Raw genomic sequence first — 22,169 nt, forward strand, 5'->3', positions numbered from 1 at the left:
TCAGGAGGAATTAAATAATTTTTACAGAGGGATTAAAATTGTTCTCTGTTACCATAAACCCCACCCTTCTATTAGACATGAGAAATTCAGGGGGTGAGCAAATTTAGGGATGTCTGAACTTCAGTTCTAAGTGTGTGTTCAGTGATGCTCCTGGTGTTCAGACTAGTACAGGCACACAGTTTTTTCTCCTTCAACAGAGAGTTTTTGGAGCCAGGCACCAGGTGTTGGGCTCAAGTGGTAAGCTGTTGAAATCTTATATCACATAAACATTTACTCCTTTCCTTTGGTGACCCTTACAGCCTGAATCCACTAACATAACACCCGCAGTTCTCAGAATCGCCCTGAAACAGTGCTGTGATACACCCTATAGGACCTTGGAGGGTGAAATGGGTCTTCCATAAAGATTATATAGGACACCATGCATCTAATATATATTCAACAAATTCTTGCCCAAACCCCTTACTCCCCAATCACGTAATGCACCCGAGAGAAAGTGAAAACCTTTGGGAACATGTTCTGTTCCATTCTGTGCAGGGCTAATCATTCTGAAGTTTCCATGCCTCCATTGTGTGTTCCACACATTCCTTCCTAATTATGTGCCAGGAGGTTTATGAAGGTAATAAATTATCTGCCAATTTCAAGATGCAACTGTCTTGAAAAGAGTATGTAATTGTTGATTTCTAGATTTGTGATTTATCTTCTGTGGTTAGTTGTCTCAATGATTTCATCATCTCTATTCAGTTATTTGATTGTAGATAGTGGTTTTAAATTATAAACAACCATCTTGCCCAAGTTTTCCCTTGGACATAAAGTAATTCCAAAAATATACAGTGTCATCCATCACAAGAGACAGTGTATTTGTTAATTTATTCCAGAACCTATACTGGCTTCTTACTCTGTGCAGGCCCAGAGTGAAGTGATTTTGGAATAAAAGTGTGAACTGGATATATTCTTATCTTTGTATCCATTAAATTACTTAAGACATGGTAAATTACTTTTTACCTACAGCATCACTACATAAATCTATCTTTGTTAACATGCACACATACTGATTAAAGCTTCTGTGCATGGGAAGCAGGCCAGGGAGCCAGCGCATCTCCTGCAGACTTGTCAGTGTCTCAGAGGCTCACCCTCAACCGGGAGGAGGCTTCTCTGCTTCACATGTGTCCTCTGAATTCCTTCCGCAGAAGCACAGAGGTGCTTGGATGCAGGCACCCCTCACCCCGCCAGGGGAATCTGAAGCTGTGTGAACGGATGTTAGACAATCTCAGCTCAATGAGTCACTGACATAGTCTCTTGGAAAAAGAAACAGTAAAAATCCAGGGTGCAGCTGCTGAAACGAAAACCAGTATAGATCCTTTTAAAGACCACAAGGAGGAAGGGAAAGCCTGTACCACTGGCTATTACTTTTGAGGATTTTTTGAGATTTGTGCTACCTGTTAGTTTGGGGCTAGGAGAGTGCAAATCCCTAAAACCAAGGCAGTGGTAAAAATGACTCAGGCTAGGGAAGAAAGCACAGAGGCCCAGGGCAGATGGTTTCAGGAGCCCAGAGCCACAGTGACAAAAGACATTAGCAAGGGAGAGCAGGAGGTCAGGTCAGAGGATGAAGGACCCCATATTATCAGAGAAGACAAAATACTAATGGAGAAGGGGATGGCATGGTGGGGCTGGGCAAGGTGTAGCTAAACTGTTTGGTACTATGCAAGCTGCCAGTGATTCAGAGGATAGAGTCAGGGTGAAGATGAGGGGGGCACCAAATGCGGTGGTTGCAGCGCAAATGCAGAAGTGTTTTATTCACTCCAAAAAAAATGATCATCAGAAAATTCAAGTTAAAATTAGACCAACCCTACTTCCACTCACTTTGCTATGTTTTCTCTTTTTCTTTAATTTAATATGCTACTACATGCCAGGACCTGTGTCAAACATGTGTTATCTATAAGCTTATTTGATCCTGAGGGCTACTAGCACTGTCCTCACATGTTAGAGGAAGTGAGGCCTACAAAGTTGACACAGCCCCTCTAAAGCTATTTGGCTAGCAAGTCTTCAGTCCAGGGTCAGGGTACACTTTTCTGTCATGGAGCCCCCTGTGCTTTCCTTTATTTTGTAACCTCATGTTTTCCTCATCTCTGTCTGTGTCTGCTCTCAAACAATCTATCCATTTTCATTATCCACCTAGCCTTTCAGTAGATGGTCTCAAACCTCTTAAACTCTGCCTTCTACCAAAGCTACAGGCAAGCCCTGGTCTTTAGAATAAGGACAAGTGTCACAGGATAGTGCCACAAGGACCTGAGTCATTTGGCCTGGCATCCACTGGGATCTTATCTGTTACCACTCTTCCTCATCTGGCCACACATCTGCCTGCCTGGGGTGGGGTGGGGAGTAGTGATGAGAGAATCTGGCTCCCTCCACCGCAGCCCATATGGACTCTGCCCTCTCACTGTTCTGCTTGCCACAGCCCCTTCCCACCTGTGGTTGGCGCTCACCCTCCACGTGTTAGCTCAGAGAACCCAGAAGGTCCCACCTGACCTCATAGGCTGGCTTAGAGTCCTCTGTTATATTCTTGCAGCACTGTTGAGTTTCCTTGTCCCAGTTATTAGGCTACTTGAGAGCTGGGCCACATGTCTTTTGCTCACCTTGTGCCTGAGAGCCCAGCTACCCAACTGAGTAGTTTGCTGAAGACATGCCTACCATCACTTCAAATTCAACAAAATGGAAATTTTATTTTGCTCAGATGGCAGATATGTCTATTTTCCTATTACCTAATGATGTCAACATACTCATCCTCAGTCAGGATCACATACTTTCTGTCAAATCACCTTGCTCCTTCCCAGTCTTTCTCAGTCTCCCCACACACAGGCGCAGCAGCATTGATGAGCTCTGCTCATTGCCCTTCTGAAAAATGTCTTGACCTACAGCAACGTCACCTCTGAAATTCGCTTTCACTTTGCAACAATCATAACACCCATGCAGTCCTCCCAGGACCCTCTCTGAACCCAGCCAGATATTTACTCAAATGTTCTGAATATTACTGAACTGTAGACCTATCATAATCACACACATGTCTATTTGGGCATCTATCTTCCCTTCAACTCACCTACTCTTTTTTTTTCTTTTTTCTTTTTTAAATCATGAACTAATTAACGGGAGGTAGACAGATTAAGGTTTGGAAAAAAGATGTTAAATCATTATGTGTGTAAGGATGAGGAGGCCATGGGGTAGTGCAGAGCATAGCAGAAGAATTAGCTCAGCACGTCTCCAAATTACTGGTGGTGAAAGCAGAAGCAGAGTAAGGTGCACAGTGAGGGGCTCCAGTTAGAAACATCCAGTTGCCCAGAGACCTGAGTGTTAATTTACCCTGGTGGCCCAGAGCCTGTGCGTTGTTGCTTTTCACTGGGACTGGCTCCTCTGGCCTCCTGACTCCAAGCCTGCGGATAAAACCCATTCTTGAGCGCGCTTGTCCTCAGGCAGGGCCCCTCCCGAGTGTGCAGCGGATCTGAGATAGACAGGGCTGAGATGACAGTACAGGAGCTTGCAGACTGGCCTAAGAAGATAGTGCAGGCAACAGGCAGCAGGGCCCTTCCCGAGCGTGCTGACGGAAGGGAGGTTGCACCGACGACTTGAGGCCGGCGCCATGGCCGCGGGATCTCCCGGGCAGCGGCTGCGCGAGGAGGCACGGTGCCCCGTGTGCCTGGACTTCCTGCAGGACCCGGTCAGCGTGAACTGCGGCCACAGCTTTTGCCTGCGCTGCATCTCTGAGTTCTGCGACAAGACAGATAGCGAGCGCGGAGGCCTCTTCGCTTGCCCGCAGTGCCGCGGCCCCTTCACGCGGGAGGGCTTCCGGCCCAACCCGCAGCTGGCCAGCCTGGTGGACGGCGTGCGGCAGCTGGGGCCAGTCGCGGGGCCCTCCCGGGTGCGGTGCGCGCAGCACGGCCATGAGCTCAGCCGCTTCTGCGAGGAGGACCAGGTGGCGCTGTGTTGGGCCTGCGACTCCGGCCCTGAGCACAGGGGCCACCGCACAGCGCCGCTGCAGGAGGCCGCCCAACGCCACCAGGTGAGCTATGCTTGCAGACGCAGTGGCGGGCCGACTGGCCTGGAAGAGCCTCCGGCCCAAGCAGGTCCAGCGGAGGTGTCCGGTGCCACCACCTGATCCTAACGACTTCGCGCCTTACGCCAAGCCGCCCCTTGCCCCCGACTCCTTGCCATCCCGCGTGCCCCTGACACTCGCCCCGCCTGCGCTCCCAGCGCCCTACCCCCGCTCAACCTCCTCCCCCCAACCTCCTCGCGCGCCCGGCATGCCTCCTCTGAGCCTCCCCTCCCACAGCGCACACTCAGGTGGACGATGGGGTGTCCCATCTGGGACCCCTGTTAAGGAGCTCAGACGTACACTCTTTTAGCGAGTCCCTCTCTCCTAGGTAGCCTTCCCGGGTCCGGTACTTCTAGTCTCCTTTTCTCGTGCTGATGGTCTGGGCCCACAGCTAGAGCCGTGGTGTGGAGGGCTATGTGCTTGGCGCATTCTAACCATTACCATTGGCATAGTGCCTTCATTTTGCATAGTGTTGATCTCCACCCTTAATTAATAGTTACCAAAACAACCATCGGGTCTGAGCATTAGTTAAAAATAGCACCTGGGTCGGCACAGGGTCCTGCAGTAGGAATCCAGGAGATAAGGGTGCAGGGCAGATATTGCTTCAACTCATATTTACCTCCTGTGGGTATTTGGCCCTCAAAAGGCACATCTGTGACACTCTATAAACAGAATTCTCCCTCCTGGTGCTCTTCAAAAGTTCTTGGGCATACTCTGAACACATTTAAATTCGTACATCTGCAACAGCAACTAGCACAAAGGTCAAAGTCGTGTTTCATACATTGACATGTTTACCTAAAATACCATCACAATAAAATAATTAAAAATACTTTTTTTAATTTTTAAAACATGGTTTGTTTTAAATCAAGATTTGGAGTGTTTATCACCTCAACTTCCTTTTGGACTTACCTAGAAAAATCTCTGAGTTTTCTTTTTGGTTTTGGTTGTCATCTATAAAACTCAGATGCTTTCTGAGTTTTACTGAGCTATACTTTTGCAGAATGTTTCTGCTTTTTTTTTTTTCCATTGAAAGCACCATACAGACCATGGCTAATATAATATTTCTAGAGAAGTTTTCAGTATTTTAGTAGTCTTTCAATTAAATACCAAATAAATATCTTCTGAACTTCTTTGCCTTCGTCTTGACTTTCTGGGCTTTATGTTCTGTTTGACAGTTGTTGTCTTAACCAGCCAAGATCCAGCAACACTAGTCTAATAACTGCTGTCCTCAAGCATGCCAGGCCGTAGCCACCTCCTTGCTGTTGCTCATAGCTTCTCCTCTGGGAGGGAGCTCTTCTCCATCTATGTGATTCTGTTCCTTGCAAATACTAAAACAAATACCACTTTGGTTATGTTAAATTCACCATGAATCCTACTGTATTTTATCAGCATTATGTTACATCATCATTATATATATCAATTTAGAAATAATTGACATGAATGACTTTGGCAAATTTTCTTTCTATTTTTTTTCTGAGACTTATTGAATGACTTTAGGTAGTTTTAAAATGTGTGTGTATGTGTGCATTTTTGTGTGTTGTCTGTAAATAAAGTATGTGTTTACCTCTAGCAGGGACCTAGGGTTGAAAGAAAATTCAGTTTTCATTAAATTATTTGCCCCTTAGTAAGATTTACAACATTCTATTTATTTTTCATTGAGTAAATACTAACTTACATGGCATTTTTAAAATTTTTGATTTATTTATTGTTTTTCTATTACAGTTGTCCCACTTTTCCCCCATTGCTACTTCCAGCCCACTCCTTCTCCCGCAGTCAATCCCCACCTTGTGGTACATGTCCATAGCTTATTTATACTAGTTCCTTTACTAAACCCTTTCCCTACTTACCTCCCTTCTCTCCCCCCTGGTAACTGTTACTCTACTCCTGTTTACATGCCTCTGGTTCAATTTTGCTCATTTGTTTGTGTTGTTCATTAGTTTCCTGTATTAGGTGATAGCATAAGGTATTTTTCTTTCTTTGCTTGGCTTATTTCACTAAGCATAATTCTCTCTAGTTCCATCCATGTTACCACAAATGGTAGGAGTTCCTTCTTTTTCTGCTACATAGTATTCCACTGTATAAACGTACCACAGTTTTTTTTATCCACTCATCTACAGATGTGCACTTAGGCTGTTTCCAGCATGTTGTTATTGTAAATAGTGCTGCTATGAACATAGGAGTTCATAAGTTCTTCTGAATTGAGGTTTCAGGATTCTTTGGGTATAATCCTAGCAATGGAATCGCTGGCTCAAAAGGCAGTTCCATTTTTTGTTTTTTGAGGAAATTCCATACTGTTTTCCATAGTGGCTGCACCAGTCTGCATTCCCACCAAAAGTGCACCAGGGTTCCGTTTTCCCCACATCCTCACCAGCACCTGTTGTTTGTTGATTTGTTGATGATGGCCATTCTGACTGGTGTGAGGTGGTATCTCATTGTGATTTTTATTTACATCTCTCTGATGGCTAGTGATGTTGAGCATTCTTTCATATGCCTATGGACCCCATGTATGTCCTCTTTGGAGAAGTGTTCTTTCAGTTCCTTTGCCCATATTTTAATTGGATTGCCTGTCTTCTTGGCTGAGACGCATAAGTTCTTTGTATATTTTGGAGATCAGTCCCCTGTTTGCGGTATCATTGGCAAATATGTTTCCCATATGGTTGGATCCCCTTTTCATCTTGCTGATGTTTTCTTTCACTGGTCAGAAACCCTTTAAGTTTGATGTAGTCCCATTTGTTTATTCTTTCCTTTATTTCCCTTGTTTTAGGAGATATATTGGTGAAAATATTGCTTTGTGGGATATCTGAAATTTTTCTGCCTATGTTTTCCTCTAGGACTTTTATAGTGCCACAGCTTACATTTAAGTCTTTGATCCATCTTGAGTTTATTCTGGTGTATGATGTAAGTTGGTGGTCTGATTTCATTTCTTTGCATGTCCCTGACCACTTCTCCCAGCACCATTTGTTGAAGAGGCTTTTTTCACTCCATTTTATGTTCCTTCCCTCTTTGTCAAATATTAGTTGACCATATAGACCTGGGTTTATTTCTGGACTCTCTCTTCTGTTCCATTGATCTATATGTGTATTCTTATGCCAGTATAAGACTATTTTGATTATAGTGGCTTTGTAGTATAGTTTGATATCAGGTATTGTGATTCCTCTTACTGTGTTCTTCTGTATCAAGATTGCTGTGGGTATTCAGGGTCTTCTTTGGTTCTATGTACATTTTTGAAGTATTTGTTCTAGGTCTGTGAAATATATCATTGGTATTTTAATCGGAGTTGCATTGAGTCTAAATTGCTTTGAGTAGTATGGACATTTTAATGATGTTGATTCTTCCCATCCACGAACATGGTATATGCTTCCATTGATTTGTATCTTCCTTAATTTCTTTCTTCCATGTTCTGTAGTTTTCCGAGTACAGGTCTTTTATCTCTTTGGTTAATATTATTCCTAGGTACTTTATTTTTCTTGTTGCTATAGGAAATGTGATTCTTTTCTAGTTTCTATCTCTGATATTTTATTATTGGTATACAGACATGCCTTTGATTTCTGAATATTGACTTTGTACCCTGCTATTTTGCCAATTTCACTTATTATGTTTAGTAGTTTTTTAGTGGAGTCTATAGGGTTTTCTATGTACACTGTCTTGTCATCTGCAAATGACAGTTTTACTTCCTCTTTTCCAATTTGGATGCCTTTTATTTCCTTTTCTTGTCTGATAGCTGCAGCTAGAACTTCCAAGACAATGTTGAACAGGAATGGAGAGAGTGTACATATTTGTCTTATTCCTAATCTTAGGGAGTATGTTTTTAGTTTTTGCCCATTAAGTATGATGTTGGCTGCAGGTTTCTCATATATGGCCTTTATTATGTTGAGGTATGGCCCATCTATTCCCATATTGCTGAGTGTTTTCATCATAATGCTTTTTCAGCATCTATTTATATGATCACGTGATTTTTATCTATCATTTTGTTTATGTGGTATATTACGTTTATTGATTTGCAAATATCAAACCATCCTTGCATCCCTGGGATGAATCCCACTTGATCGTGGCGTATGATCTTTCAAATGTGTTGCTGGATCCAGTTTGTCAATATTTTGTTGAGGATTTTAGCATCTATGTTCATCAGCGATATTGACCTGTAGTTTTCTTTCTTTGTTGTGTCTTGACCTGATTTTGGAATTATGGTGATACAGGCCTCATAGAAAGAGTTTGGGAGTTTTCCCTCTTCTTGGATTTTTTGGAATAGTTTGAGAAGGGTAGGTGTTAGTTCTTCCCTACAAGTTTTGTAAAATTCACCTGTGAAGCCATCTGGTCCAGGGATTTTGTGTGCCGGGAGTTTTTTTTATTACTGCTTCAATTTCTCTGTTTGTTACCGGTCTGTTCAGGCTTTCTGCTTCTTCTTGATTCAGTTTTGGAATATTATATATGTCTAGAAATTTGTCCATTTCATCTTTGTTGTCAAGTTTCCTGCCATACAGTTGTTTGTAGTAATTTCTTACAATTCTTTATATTTCTGTTGTGATATTTCCTCTTTCATTTCTGATTTTGTTTATTTGGGTCCTATCACTTTTTTTCATGATGAGCCTGGCTAAAGTTTTGTCAATTTTGTTTATATTTTCAAAGAACCAGCTCCTAGTTTTATTGATTTTTTGGATTGTTTGTTTAGTCCCTATGTCATTTAATTCTGCTCTGCTCTTGATGATTTTTTCCTTCTACTAACTCTGGGCTTTGTTTGTTGTTGTTCTAGTTCTTGTAGCTTTAGGGTTAGATTTTTTATTTGAGATCCTTCTATCCTTTTTAGGTATGCCTGTATTGCTATGAACTTTCCTCTCAGGACTGCTTTCTCTGTGTCCCATAGATTTTGAGCTATTGTGTTTTCATTATCATTAGTTTCCGGAAGCTCCTTCATTTCTTCTTTCATGTCATTGTTAACGCATTCATTATTTAATAGCATGTTATTCATTCTCCATGAGTTTGAATGTCTTTGAGTTTTTTCCTTGAGGTTGATTTCTAGTTTCAAGGCATTGTGATCTGAGAAGATGTTTGATATGTTTTCAATTTTCTTGAATTTGTTGAGGCTTGTTTTGTGTCCTATCATGTGGTCTATCTTTCAGAATGTTCCATGTGCACTTGAAAAGAATGTAAATTTGCTTCTTTGGGGTGATAAGTTCTATATATATCAGCTAAGTCCATTTGAACTAGAGTGTTGTTCAATGCCTCAATATTCTTTGTGTTTCTTTGCTTCAAGGATCTGTCCATTGCTGAAAACTGGGTGTTAAAGTCCCCTACTCTGAGTGTGTTGCTGTCTATATCCTTCCTGAAGTCTTTGAAAATTTTCCTTTTATATTTGAGTGCTCCTATGTTGGGTGCATATATGTTTATCAAGGTTATATCCTCTTGATGGATTGTTCTCTTAAGTATTATGAAATGTCCTTCTTTGTCTCTTTTTATGGCCTTTGCTGTGAAATCTGTTTTGTAATATAAGTATTGCTACCCCAGCTTTTGTTTTCATGTCCATTGTCGTGGAGTGCTTTTTTCTATCCCTTCAGTTTCAGTATGTGTAGATCTTTTGTTTTGAGGTAGGTCTCTTGTAGACAGCATATATGTGGGTCATGTTTTCATATCCATTCAACTATCCTATGCCTTTTGATTGGAGTATTTAATCCATTTACATTTAAGTTTATTATTGACAGGTATTTATTCATTTCCCTTTGTACCTGTGTTCCTCTCCCTCTCTCTTTTTCTTCTTTTTCTTAAGGCATTCCCTTTAGCATCTCTTGCAATGCTGGTTTGGTGGATATGTATTCTTTTAGTCTTCCTCTGGGAAACTCCTTATTTCACATTTCATTTTGAAAGAGAGCCTTGCTGTGTAGAGTAGTCTTGGTTGTAGTCCTTTTTTTTATTGCTTGAAATATTTTTTTGCCATTCCCTTCTGGCTTGTAGTGTTTCTGTTGAGAAATCAGTTGATAGTCTTATCGGAGCTCCCTTGTATGTTATTTGCTGTTTTTTTCTTGCTGTGTGTAGGATTCTCTCATTGTCTTTGAATGCTGTCATTTTAATTATGATATGTCTTGGAGTGGGCCTGCTTGGGTTCATCTTCATTGGGACCCTCTGTGCTTCCTGGACTTGCATGACTTTTTCTCTCGTCAAGTTAGGGAAGTTTTCTGTCACTATTTTTTCTTCAGGTTTTCTATTCCTTGCTTCTCTGGTATTTCTATGATATGGATATTGTTTCATTTCATGTTATTCTGTAGTTCTCTTAAACCCTCTTCATAAAAATATGGAACTCTTCATGAATTTGCATGTCATCCTTGCACAGGGGTCATGCTACTCTTCTCTGTATCATTCCAATTTTCGTATATGTGCTGCTGAGCAAGCACTACATGGTGTCTTGTCATCTAATAATAATAAACAATTTTCTAATTATAAAGTAGTAAATAATTTTCAGAAGTTGACATATACAGGTGTAGAAATAATATCATTTCTTACTCAGACACTACACTAAGAGGTGAGGTTTTATATATTGTATGTTTTTGCTGACCTCTGCTTAGTTTTTATATACTCCTTAAAGCACATTTTATCCAAAATTGGTATCATGTTACATAAAATATACTTATTTTAGTTGACTTTATAATTGTGAGCATTCCTTGTTATTAAACACCTTACAGTATATTTGACTTAGTTGTAATAAGGTTGGGCATCTTTGTATGCTCCTGGGGCCTGTTCTGGGTGATCTTTGTAGTGCATGACATACCTAGTCAGGACAGGTACTGCATGAGGGTGTCTGTAATCGTCTCATCATATCTTCCAAAACAGGCAAAGCTTCAGACGGCCCTGGAACTTGTGAGGAAAGAGATGGAGGAGGCCTTGACTCAGGAGGCTAATGTTGGGAAGAAAACTGTCATTTGGAAGGTATGAGAATATTGTTACTTCATGAGGCTTGCCTGTCTGAAGGATTCAAATTAGAGTCATTACATCATTCTTTCCTGCTTCAACACTTTTGTTACATCTATGTCCTTCTTAGCTGTAAGCCCCACCTGAATCATGAGTAACTTTGCCGATCTGGCTCTCACCGAAATTCACTGTCTCATCCCTGGAACCTTGAGCAGAATCTTGTACTGCCATGGCCAGTGTGAAGATTGTACTTTCTGGATGAATGAGTACTAAACATTTCTTAGCATTGATATAGATAAAGCACAGCTAGAAGTGATCCATGGCACATAGATAAGGATCATCTGGACATTCAGCCTCTTTACCACATATATAATCTCTCTTCTATACAACATTGGCTCATTGTTTCTTATAGCCACTTACACACACATGCACAGAATGATTCTCAGATGGGTGGTCTTTCCTTCCAAGGTTAGTTTTGCAATATCAGCAGATATTTTTTTTGTTGTCACTATCAGGGGCTGGGAAGTGTTACTGACATCTAATGGGTGGAGTCCAGGTATACTGATTAGCACTCTACAAATGCACAGGGCAGACCCCAAAACTCACAACAAGGAATAGTCTGGTCAAATATCAGATAGGGTCTATTTAGATCGAGAAACTATATATACAAACTATATGTGAAATAGTGTACCATATAGAAAATTTATTGTATAGAATATGACTTTTTTTATAGGGTTATAAATAGGTTTTGAGTTAAGGTTAGGGTTAGTTTTAGGGTTGAGTTTTTTATTCTGGTTAAGGTTAGGGTTAGGTTTAGAATTAGCTTTAAGGTCAGAGTTTTGGTGTAAATTAGAGTTAGGATTAAGGTTAGGATAAAAGCTAGGGTCAAAGTTAGTTTTAGGGTAAGGGTTAGGGTGAGGGTTAAGTTTTGAGTTAGTATTAGGCATAGAGTTGTAGTTATAGTTAGACTTAAGGTTAGGTTTGAGTTTAGGATTAGAGTTAGGTTTACTGTTAGTTTTGAAGTATAAATTAGGGTTAGTATTAGGTTTAGCGTTACGGTGAAGACTAACGTTGGGTTAGGTTTAAGGTTTGTGTTAGGTTTGCATTCGTGTTAGGGTTAGAGTTAGGATAAGGGTTAGGTTGAGTTTATGAGTTGGATTGGACTTAGAGCTAGCTTTAGTTTTACAGTTGATTTGTAAATTAAGGTTATGGTTTGAGTTAGGGTTAGGTTTAGGTTTAGACTTGAGATGATTAGGGTTAGAGATAGTTTTGAGGTTAGGGTTTAGGTTTAAATTGGGCTGAAGTAAGGGTCAAGTTTTGAGTTAGGGTTAGAGTTACTTTTAGGATTAGGGTTATACTTATAGTTGATTTAATGATTAGCATTAGGGTTAGTAATTGTCAGAACATGGTGGCAGCTGGACTGCCCACCTTGACTTTTGACATATGTATATGAACCATCTGCAAATTAACCTCGTCCCAGCCTCTCCCATAGGAAATAAAAATGGACTTTGCTCGTTCCCAGAAGAAATGTTGATGGACCTAGCATGATATATTGACTGGTCTGGTGGGGGAAAAGCAGGGAGATGTAAATAACCTGCTGAATGTGTTAATGGGTAAACACCCTAACCAAAATGTATATTTGGAAAGGTATGGAGATGGCGCCTGCAGATGCACAGGCAGGGAATTCCATGGGTGACCAGGAGTCTCCACTCCCCATTTCTTTCCCCTTTCCCCTTCCCTTGCTCCTATGAGCCCTTGAGTTGGCCCAGAAGTTCTCTCTTACCTCTAATCCCTTTCCCTCCCTTCCTTCAATAAACCTGGTGTAAAATCCTAGACTGTTCTCTGGGTGATATCTCAGAGCAAGGGTACCTGATAGTAATAAGGTTAGACTTAGCTTTGAGGTTAAAGTTTAGGTTTATTTATTTTTAAATTTTTATATTTGTTTCAGGTGTATAACATAGTGGTTAGATGATTCTATAATTTATGAAGTGAACTCTGATAACTTCTGTACCCACCTGGCACCATGCATGGTTATTACAGTATTACTGACTATATTCCCTATGCTGTGCTTTATATCTCATGAATATTTTGTAACTTCTTACTCCCTCCAACTGTTTCACCTATCCCTCCCACCCACCTCAGGTTCTTCACTGTATGTATCTATGACTCTGTTTCTGTTTTCTTTGTATGTTTATTTTGTTTTTTGATTCCACACATAAGTGAAATCATATGGTATTTGACTTTTTCTGTATGACTTATTTAACTTAGCACAATAACCACTAGGTCCACTCATGTTGCTGCACATGGTAAGATTTCATTCTTTTTTATAGGTGAGTAATAGTCCATTGTATATAAGTACTGTTTCTTTATCCAACCAGCTGTTGATGTGTATTTGGATTGCTTCCATATCTTTGTTATTATAAATAAAACTGCAATGAACACACAGGTTCATACATCTTTTCAAATTAGTGTTTTGGTATTCTTTGGATATATTATCAGAAGTAGAATTAATGGGTCATAAGGTATTTATATTTTTAATTTTTTGAGGACCCTTCACGATGTTGCATCCTTCATAGTGGCTGCACCAGTTTATACCACCAAAAGTGCATAAGTGTTCCCTTTTATCCACATCTTCGCTAACCTTTGTTGTTTTTGATTTATTGATGATAGCTATTCTGATAGGTGTGAGATGACATAGAGTATCTCTTCATATATCTTTTGGTCATCTCTATCTCCTTTTTGGGGAATGTCTATTCAGGTCTTCTGTCAATGTTTAAACTGTATTGTTTGTGTTTTTGGTGTTGAGTTGTATGAGTTCACTATTAATTTTGGATATTAATCCCTTATTGGATATATTACTTGTGAATATCTTCTTTCATTCAGTAGGTTGTCTTTTTGTTTGTTGATGTTTTCCTTTGCTGTGAAAACCCTTTTTAGCTGATGTAGTCTCATTTGTTTATTTTTTTCTTTTGTTCCCCATACCCAAGGAGATATATCAGAAAACGTATTACTAAGAGCAGTGTCTGAGAGTTTATCGCCCATATTTTCATCAAGAAATTTTATCGCTTTGGGTCTTACATTTAAGTCTTTAATCTATTTTGAGTTTATTCTTGTATATGGTGTAATAAGATGGTCTAGTTCCTTTTTTGCACATATCTGTCAGTTTTCCCAATACTATTTATTGATCAGACTATCTTTATCCCATTGTATATTCTTGTCTCCTTTGTGATATATTAATTAATCATACAGCATGGGTTCATTTCTGGGTTATTTATTCTTTTCTATTTGTAAATGTGTCTTTTTATGCCAGTATCATGCACGTTTGATTACAATGGCCTTGTGTGTGATTCCTCTAACTTTGTTCTTTTTTTCTGGAGATTGCTGTGGCTATTCGGGACCTTTTGTGGGTACATATAAATTTTGGGATTATTTATTCTAGTTCTGTGGAAAATGCCATTGATGTTTTGATAGAGAGTACATTGAATCTATAGAATTCTTTGGGTAGTGACATTTTAATGATGGTGCTTATTCCTTTCCATGAACATGGTATATACTTCCATTTATTTGTATCTTGCTCAATGTTTATAATTTTCTGAGTACAGGTTTTGTACCTCCTTGGGTAAATTTATTCATAGGTATTTTTAATGCAATTGTAAATGGGATTGTTCTCTGAGTTTCTCTTTCTGATAGCTTATTATTGGTGTATAAAAAAAGAAACTGATTTCTGAATATTAATTTTATTTCCTGCTACTTTACTGAATTTATTTCTCAGTTCTAATAAATTATGGTGGAATCATTAGGGTTCTGTATATATAATATTATATCATCTGCAAATAATGACAGTTTTACCTCTTTCTTTTCCAGTTTGGGTGCCTTTTTTTTTTCTTGGCTGATTGCTTTTGCAAGTATTCCAATACTACGTTCAAAAAAAGTGGTGAAAGTGGACAGCATTATCTTGTTCCTGATCTTAAGAGAAACACCTTTAGCTTTTTCACCATTGAGTATGATGCTAGCTGTGGGTTTGCTATATAAAGAATTTATTATGTTAAGGTATGTTATCTTTATTTCCACTACATTGAGAATTTTTCTCATAAGTAGGTATTGGATTTAGTCAATGATTTTTCTTTGAAAAAAATTATTTATTTGGGGGTGATCCAAGATGGCAGAGGAGTAAGTGGAAGCTACATTAACCTCCTCCCAGGACAAATGTGGAATTACAACCTAATTGTGGAGAAATCATCTGGAACAACTAACTGAACACTAGCTGGAGAGAAGTCTTCTAACCGCGGAGGGACAGAAAAGGCCACTTCATTACAACGTGACTGGTAGGAAGTGTGGGCTGGCTAGGCTACCACAGGTGGCTGCTGAAGGGACTAAGAAACAGCTCAGCAGCCAGGGCTTCCTAGCCTTTCGCAACAGAGGGGAAAGTAAAATAGCATCCAGCTGTGAAAAGTGAAAAGACACAAGGTTTTTGCTGGCCTGGAACAGCTGGAGACAAAGAGGTCTTAAATGGATCACATATGAAAGTATTTTGGCACCCACTTAGCCTGGGCTCAAGCAGAGGGAGGGCAGAGAGGACTAGAGACACTTGGGGAGAATTTTGGGCGGTGGCTTTGAGGGGAGAACTGAGGGAGCAGCTGACCACGTCCCAGTGCTGACTCCCCATGCTTCAGACAGACCATTCCCCTCCAACTGGCATCAGCCTGAGGGAAGGCAAAAGCCCCACCCACAAGAATTAAGCTGCCTCACCCTTGGTGCTGAAGTCTGAGGGCTGATCACATATTGAACAGGTTAACAACTAAAGGAGAAACACAAAGGAAGTACATCTCTGGTAGTCTCCAACAGGCTGCCTAGGCCCAGACTGGTACATGATCTGATGCCACCAGGGGCAGATCCAGGAAATATAGATCAATCTAAGAAGCAGCAACAACCAAGAAGAGTCATAAAAATGAGGGGACAGAAAAACAACATCCCATCAAAAGGAAAGGAAGAATTCCAAGGAGTGCTAAATGAAATAGAGGAAACCAAACTATCAGACATGGAATTCAAAACGTGAACCATAGGGAAGCTCAAGGAGCTCAGTAAGCTCAAAGAAAACTACAAAAAAACTCCAGGAAAACTGCAAGGAACTTACTGAGAATTACACGAGCATTAAAAAGGAAATAGGAGCTATCAATAAGAGCCAAGAGGAAATGAGGGTACAATTTCTGAATTGAAGAACACAGTAGAATCAATCAAAAGCAGATTAGAGGAAGCAGAAGATCAGATCAGTGAGCTGGAGGACAACATAGAAAAAATTCCCAGACAGTGCAACAAAACGAAAAAAGACTGAAAAAGGATGAAGAGGTTTTAAGAGAGCAGCACGACAATGTGAAACATAATAATATTTGTATCATAGGAGTACCATAAGGAGAAGAGGAGGAGCAAGGGATAGGAAACCTTTCTGAAAAAGTAATGACAGAAGACTTCCCTAAGTTGATGAGAGGAAAAGTCACACAAGTCTGGGAAGGACAGAGGGTCCCAATGAAGATGAACCCTAACAGCCCCACTCAAAGACATATCAGAATTAAAATGGCAATGTTGAAAGACAAAGAGAGAATCCTAAAAGCAGCAAGAGAGAAACAGCTAATAACATACAAGGGAGCTCCAATAAGGCTATTATGAGATTTCTCACAGAAACACTGCAAGTCAGAAGGGAATGGCAAAAAATATTCCAAGCAATGAAAAACAAAGGCCTACAACCAAGACTACTCTACCCAGCAAGGCTCTCTTTCAACATGGAAGATCAAATAAGGAGTTTCCAAGGCAAAAGGAAGCTAAAAGAATACATCTCCAAAACAGCATTGCAAGACATGCTAAAGGGTCTGCTCTAAGAAGATGAAGAAACAGACAGAGACAGAGAGGAACACAAGTACAAAGGGAAAAATGACAATGAATAAGTACCTATGAATAATAATCTTAAAGGTAAATGGATTAAATGCACCAATCAAAAGACATACGGTAGCAGAATGGATTAGAAAGCATGACCCACATATATGCTATCTACAGGAGACTTAACAGAGAACAAAAGATCTACACAGACTGAAAGTGAAGGGATGGAAAAAAATATTTCAAGCAAATGGACATGAAAAAAAAAACTGGGGTAGCAATACTTATATCAGACAAAACAGATTTCACAGCAAAGGCCATAAAAAGAGACAAAGAAGGGAATTTCATAACACTTAAGGGAACAATCCATGAAGATGATATAACCCTTGTCAACATATATACACCCGACATAGGAGCACCCAAATCTGTAAGGAAAATTTTGAAAGACTTCAGGAAGGATATAGACAGCAACACACTCAGAGTAGGGAACTTTAACACCCTATTGTCAACAATGGACAGATCTTTGAAGCAAAGAAACATCAAAGATATTGAGGCATTGAACAACACTCTAGATCAAATGGGCTTAATTGATATATATACAACTTTCACCCCAAAGAAGCAAAATATACATTCTTTTCAAGTGCACATGGAACATTCTGAAAGATAGACCACATGGTAGGACACAAAACAAGCCTCAACAAATTCAAGAAAATTGAAATTATATCAAACATCTTCTCCTATCACAATGGCTTGACACTGGAAATCAACCTTGAGGAAAAAACTCAAAGACACTCAAACTCATGGAGAATGAACAACATACTATTAACTAATGAATGGGTTAACAATGACATCAAGAAAGAAATCAAAAGGCTTCTGGAAACAAGTTATAATGAACATAAAACAACCCAGAACCTATGGGATACAATGAAATCAGTCCTGAGAGGAAAGTTCATAGCAATACAGGCCTACCTAAAAAGAATAGAAGAGTCTCAAATAAAAAATCTAACCTTCAGCTAAAAGAACTACAGGAACAACAACAAACAAAGCCCAGAATAGGTAGAAGGAAGGAAATCATCACATTCCAAGCAGAATTAAATGACATAGAGACTAAAGAAACAATTAAAAAGATCAATAAAACGAGGAGCTAGTTCTTTAAAAAGATAAACAAAATCAACAAGCCTTTAAATGACTCATTAAGAAAAAAGAGAGAGAACCCAAATAAATAAAATCAGGAATAAAAGAGGAGAAATCACAACCAATACCACAGAAATACAAAGAATTGTAAGAAATTACTACGAACAAGAAATTTGAAAACCTAGGTAAAATGAACAAATTTCTGGAAATATATAATCTTCTAAAACTGAATCAAGAAGAAGCAGAAAGCCTGAGCAGACCGATAACAAAGAGTGATATTGAAGCAGTATTAAAAGAACTCGCAGCACACAAAATCCCTGGACCGGATGGCTTCACGCATGAATTTTACAAAACTTTTAGGGAAGAACTACTATCCCTCTCAAACTATTTCAAAAAAGTCTAGAACAGAGAAGACTCCCAAACTCGTTCTATGAAGCCAGTATTACCCTAATTCCAAAACCAGCTCAAGACACAACAAAGAAAGAAAACTACAGGCCAATATCGCTGATGAAATCCTCAACAAAATATTGGCAAACAGGATCTAGCAACACATTAGAAAGATTATACACCATGATCAAGTGGGATTCATCCCAGGAATGCAAGGATCGTTTAATATTCACAAATGAATAAATGTAATACACCACATAAACAAAATGAATAACTAAAACCACATGATCATATCAATAGATGCAGAAAAAGCATTTGATAAAGTACAACACCCATTTATGATGAAAAGACTAAGCAAAGTGGTAATAGAGGGTGCATACCTCAACATAATAAAGGCTATTTATGAGAAACCTGAAGCCAACATCATACTCAGGGGGCAAAAGCTGAAAGAATTCCCTCTAAGATCAGGAACAAGACAAGGATGTCCACTCTCTCCACTCCTATTCAACATAGACTTGGAACTTCTAGCCAGAGCAATCAGACAGGAAAAATAAATAAAAGGCATCCGAATTGGAAAGGAGGAAATAAAACTGTCATTATTTGCAGATATTATGGTAGTGTACATAGATAACCCTATAGACTCCAACAAAAAAATACACAATCTAATAAGTGAATTCAGCAAAATAGCAGGGTACAAAGTCAATATTCAGAAATTGAAGGCATTTCGTACACCAACAATAAAATTTCAGAGATAGAAACTAAAAGAAAAATCCCATTTACCATAGCAACAAGAAAAATAAAGCACCTAGAAATAAACTTAACCAAGGAGGTAAAAGACTTGTACTCAGAAAACTACATAACACTGAAGAAAGAAATTAAAAAGACACAAATAAATGGAAGCATATACCATGTTCATGGACAGGAAGAATCAACATCATTAAAATGTCCATACTACCCAAAACAATTTACAGATTCAATACAATCCCTATTAAAATACCAATGACACATTTCACAGACCTAGAACAAATACTTCAAAAATGTACATGGAACCAAAAATGACCCCGAATAGCCACAACAGTCTTGAGGAAGAAGAACACAGTAGGAGGAATCACAATACCTGATACCAACCTATACTACAGGGCCACAGTAATCAAAACAGTCTAGTAGTGGCATCGTCGGCAGCCGTCCGTCTCGAGAGACGATGGTGTAGCTTCTTAAGAGTCTATCTGCACCGCCGAGAATGGTTGTGCAGTCCGACTCGGGAGTGACATGGTATCTGTCTCCTCCCGTGTTGAATCGACATCTTGCGATGACACTGGAGTGTCCTCTCCAGTGAAGCTGAAGCTACAGAGCCTGGGCAGGGTGATATGGAGGGTCTGCTGTTGCCCATGCAGCAGACGCCCCCTCTCTTCGCAGCTGAAGGATCCAAGGGAAAGACGGAGTCAATACAGCTTGGCTTCAGGTGCGCCGCAGGAGTTGCCAGTGTTGACTACAACGTCAAACCGCCTTAGGGACTCCGGCTCCGGATTTTCTGTTGGGGTTTACTCCCTTAGCCTTTCCCCTGAAGAGGTATGCCGCAAGGCAGCGGAGGTTTTTTGGAATCAGAGTTTTCCTTCTCTGATGTGCCCTGAGTGGAAGATCGAACCAGCGTCACTTAGCTCGCAGGCCGACGCTCAATCCACTGAGCCAAACCAGCCAGGGCTGAGTAGTGGCATAAGAACACACATATAGATCAATGAACAAAATAGAGAGCCCAGAAATAAACCCAGGTTTATATGGTGAACTAATATTTGACAAAGGGGGAAGGAACATAAAATGGAGTGAAAAGAGCCTCTTCAACAAATGGTTCTGCGAGAACTGGTAGGGACATGCAAAAAAATAAAGTAGACCACCAACTTACACCGTACACCAGAATAAACTCAAGATGGATCAAAGACTTAAATGTAAGACACGACACCATAAAAGTCCAAGAGGGAAACATAGGCGAGAAAATTTCAGATATCCCACGTAGCACTATTTTCACCAATACATCTCCTAAGGCCAGAGAAATGAAGGAAAGAATAAACAAATAGGACTACATCAAACTGAAGAGTTTCTGCTCAGCAGACAACAAACAAACAAACAAACATCAGCAAGATGAAAAGGGAACCAATCATATGGGAAAAAATATTTACAAATGATACCTCAAACAAGAGTATTATCTCCAAAATATATATAAGAACTTATAGGACTCAACACCAAGAAGACAGGCAATCCAATTAAAAATGGGCAAAGGACCTGAACAAACACTTCCCCAAGGAGGACATACTAGGGTCCATAGACATATGAAAGAATGCTCATCATCACTAGCCATCAGAGATATGCAAATAGAAACCACAAGAAACCACCTCACATCAATCAGAATGACCATTATCAACAAATCAACAAACATGTGCTGGCGAGGATTCGGAGAAAAGGGAAACCTAGTGCACTGCTGGTGGCAATGCAGACTGGTGCAATCACTATGGAAAGTAGTATGGAATTTCCTCAAACAAATAAAAATGTAACTGCCTTTTGAACCAGAATTCCATTGCTAGGATTATATTAGAAGAATCCTGAAACCTCAGTTCAAAAGAACTTATTTTCATAGTAGCACTATTTACAATAGCCAAGTGCTGGAAACAGCCTAAGTGCCCATCTGTAGATGAGCAGATCAAAAAACTGTACATTTACACAATGGAGAACTACGTAGCAGAAAGAAAGAAGGAATTCATACCATTTGCAACAACATGGATGGAACTAGAGAGAATTATGCTTAGCTAAATAAGCCAGGTAAAGACAAATATCATATGCTATCACCTACTACAGAAGACTAATGAACAACACAAACAAACAAGAAAAATTGAACCAGAGGTTTGTAAACAAGGACTAGACTAACAGTGACAAGGGGTGAGGGGGGGGAGGAGAGAAATGGAGTAAGAAATGGAAGAGTTTAGTCAAAGAGCATATATAAATGACCCACAGACATGGACAGCGGGTGGGGATTGACTGTGGGAGAAGGGGTGGGCTGGGTGCACGGAAACAATGGGGGAAAAAGTGGGACAACTGTAATAGAAAAACAAACAAACAAAAATTTTAGAGAGGGGTAAAATGATAGCAAAATAAATTAATAAGTGAGCCAGCAACCCCTCCCCCCAAAACCCTCACATGTAGGAAAGTGAACAAAAAATGTAAAGTATGAAAATGCAATTTTAGTGAATATAAGGACAAGGATATTCCTTCACGCTGTATATTTTTCTCCCTACCTGATCCCTCCAGAATTTGGCCTTCTGAAGAAGTAGGTAATGACATAAGGTTCTTTGCATAAAACTAATAAGACCAGTTGTTAATAGAGGTTTTGTTAACCAAGACTTACTGGAATGTCATGCCTAAAGGAGGCTTGCGTGGACTGTGGTTGTTATCAAAAAGCCCAGAAGAACTGGGATTGACTTTTGAAGCTAAGAAAAGCCCATGAAGGAAAGACCTGACACCTTGGTTGGTTGTGCGGTTCATGCAATCTTTCCAGGGAAGGAACAAAGGTGCTTTCCTGAAAGGTGGCTAGAAGGAACCTTAAGGCACAATGGAAAACCTGAAGGACTTGGAAAAGACAGGTGTTTACAGGCAAGGCTGAATGACAGGTGTGTGGCTAAGCCTCTGTGTCCTAAAGGGCATACTCAAAGTCACCCTAAAGGTTCCTTGTGCAAGTTCCAGCAAAGCAGAATTAAAGATCATATATGATCATTTGCTGCTCTTGTGTTTATGCAAACAAACAGGATAAATT

At 39.8% G+C, this 22,169-nt stretch overlaps 1 protein-coding gene and 1 non-coding gene across 2 annotated transcripts in view; one reads left to right on the forward strand and one right to left on the reverse strand.

Moving 5' to 3' along the window:
- Nucleotides 1-3,478: 3,478 nt before the first annotated feature.
- Nucleotides 3,479-22,169, forward strand: part of TRIM58 (tripartite motif containing 58) — a 45,163-nt gene continuing 26,472 nt past the window's right edge. The window contains exons 1-2 of the mRNA XM_090290380.1: nucleotides 3,479-4,051; nucleotides 10,904-10,999. Of these exons, the coding sequence (XP_090146506.1) occupies nucleotides 3,632-4,051; nucleotides 10,904-10,999 (516 nt within the window). The 5' untranslated portion in view covers nucleotides 3,479-3,631. The remainder of the gene's footprint in view (nucleotides 4,052-10,903; nucleotides 11,000-22,169) is intronic.
- On the reverse strand, nucleotides 10,362-10,467 carry LOC150000343 (U6 spliceosomal RNA). The gene has a single exon (XR_016513887.1). It is a non-coding gene; the product is annotated as a U6 spliceosomal RNA (small nuclear RNA).

Source organism: Furipterus horrens, unplaced genomic scaffold (assembly GCF_987537825.1).
Source record: "Furipterus horrens unplaced genomic scaffold, mFurHor1.1.pri manual_scaffold_10, whole genome shotgun sequence".
In the NCBI taxonomy this organism is placed as follows: Eukaryota; Metazoa; Chordata; class Mammalia; order Chiroptera; family Furipteridae; genus Furipterus; species Furipterus horrens.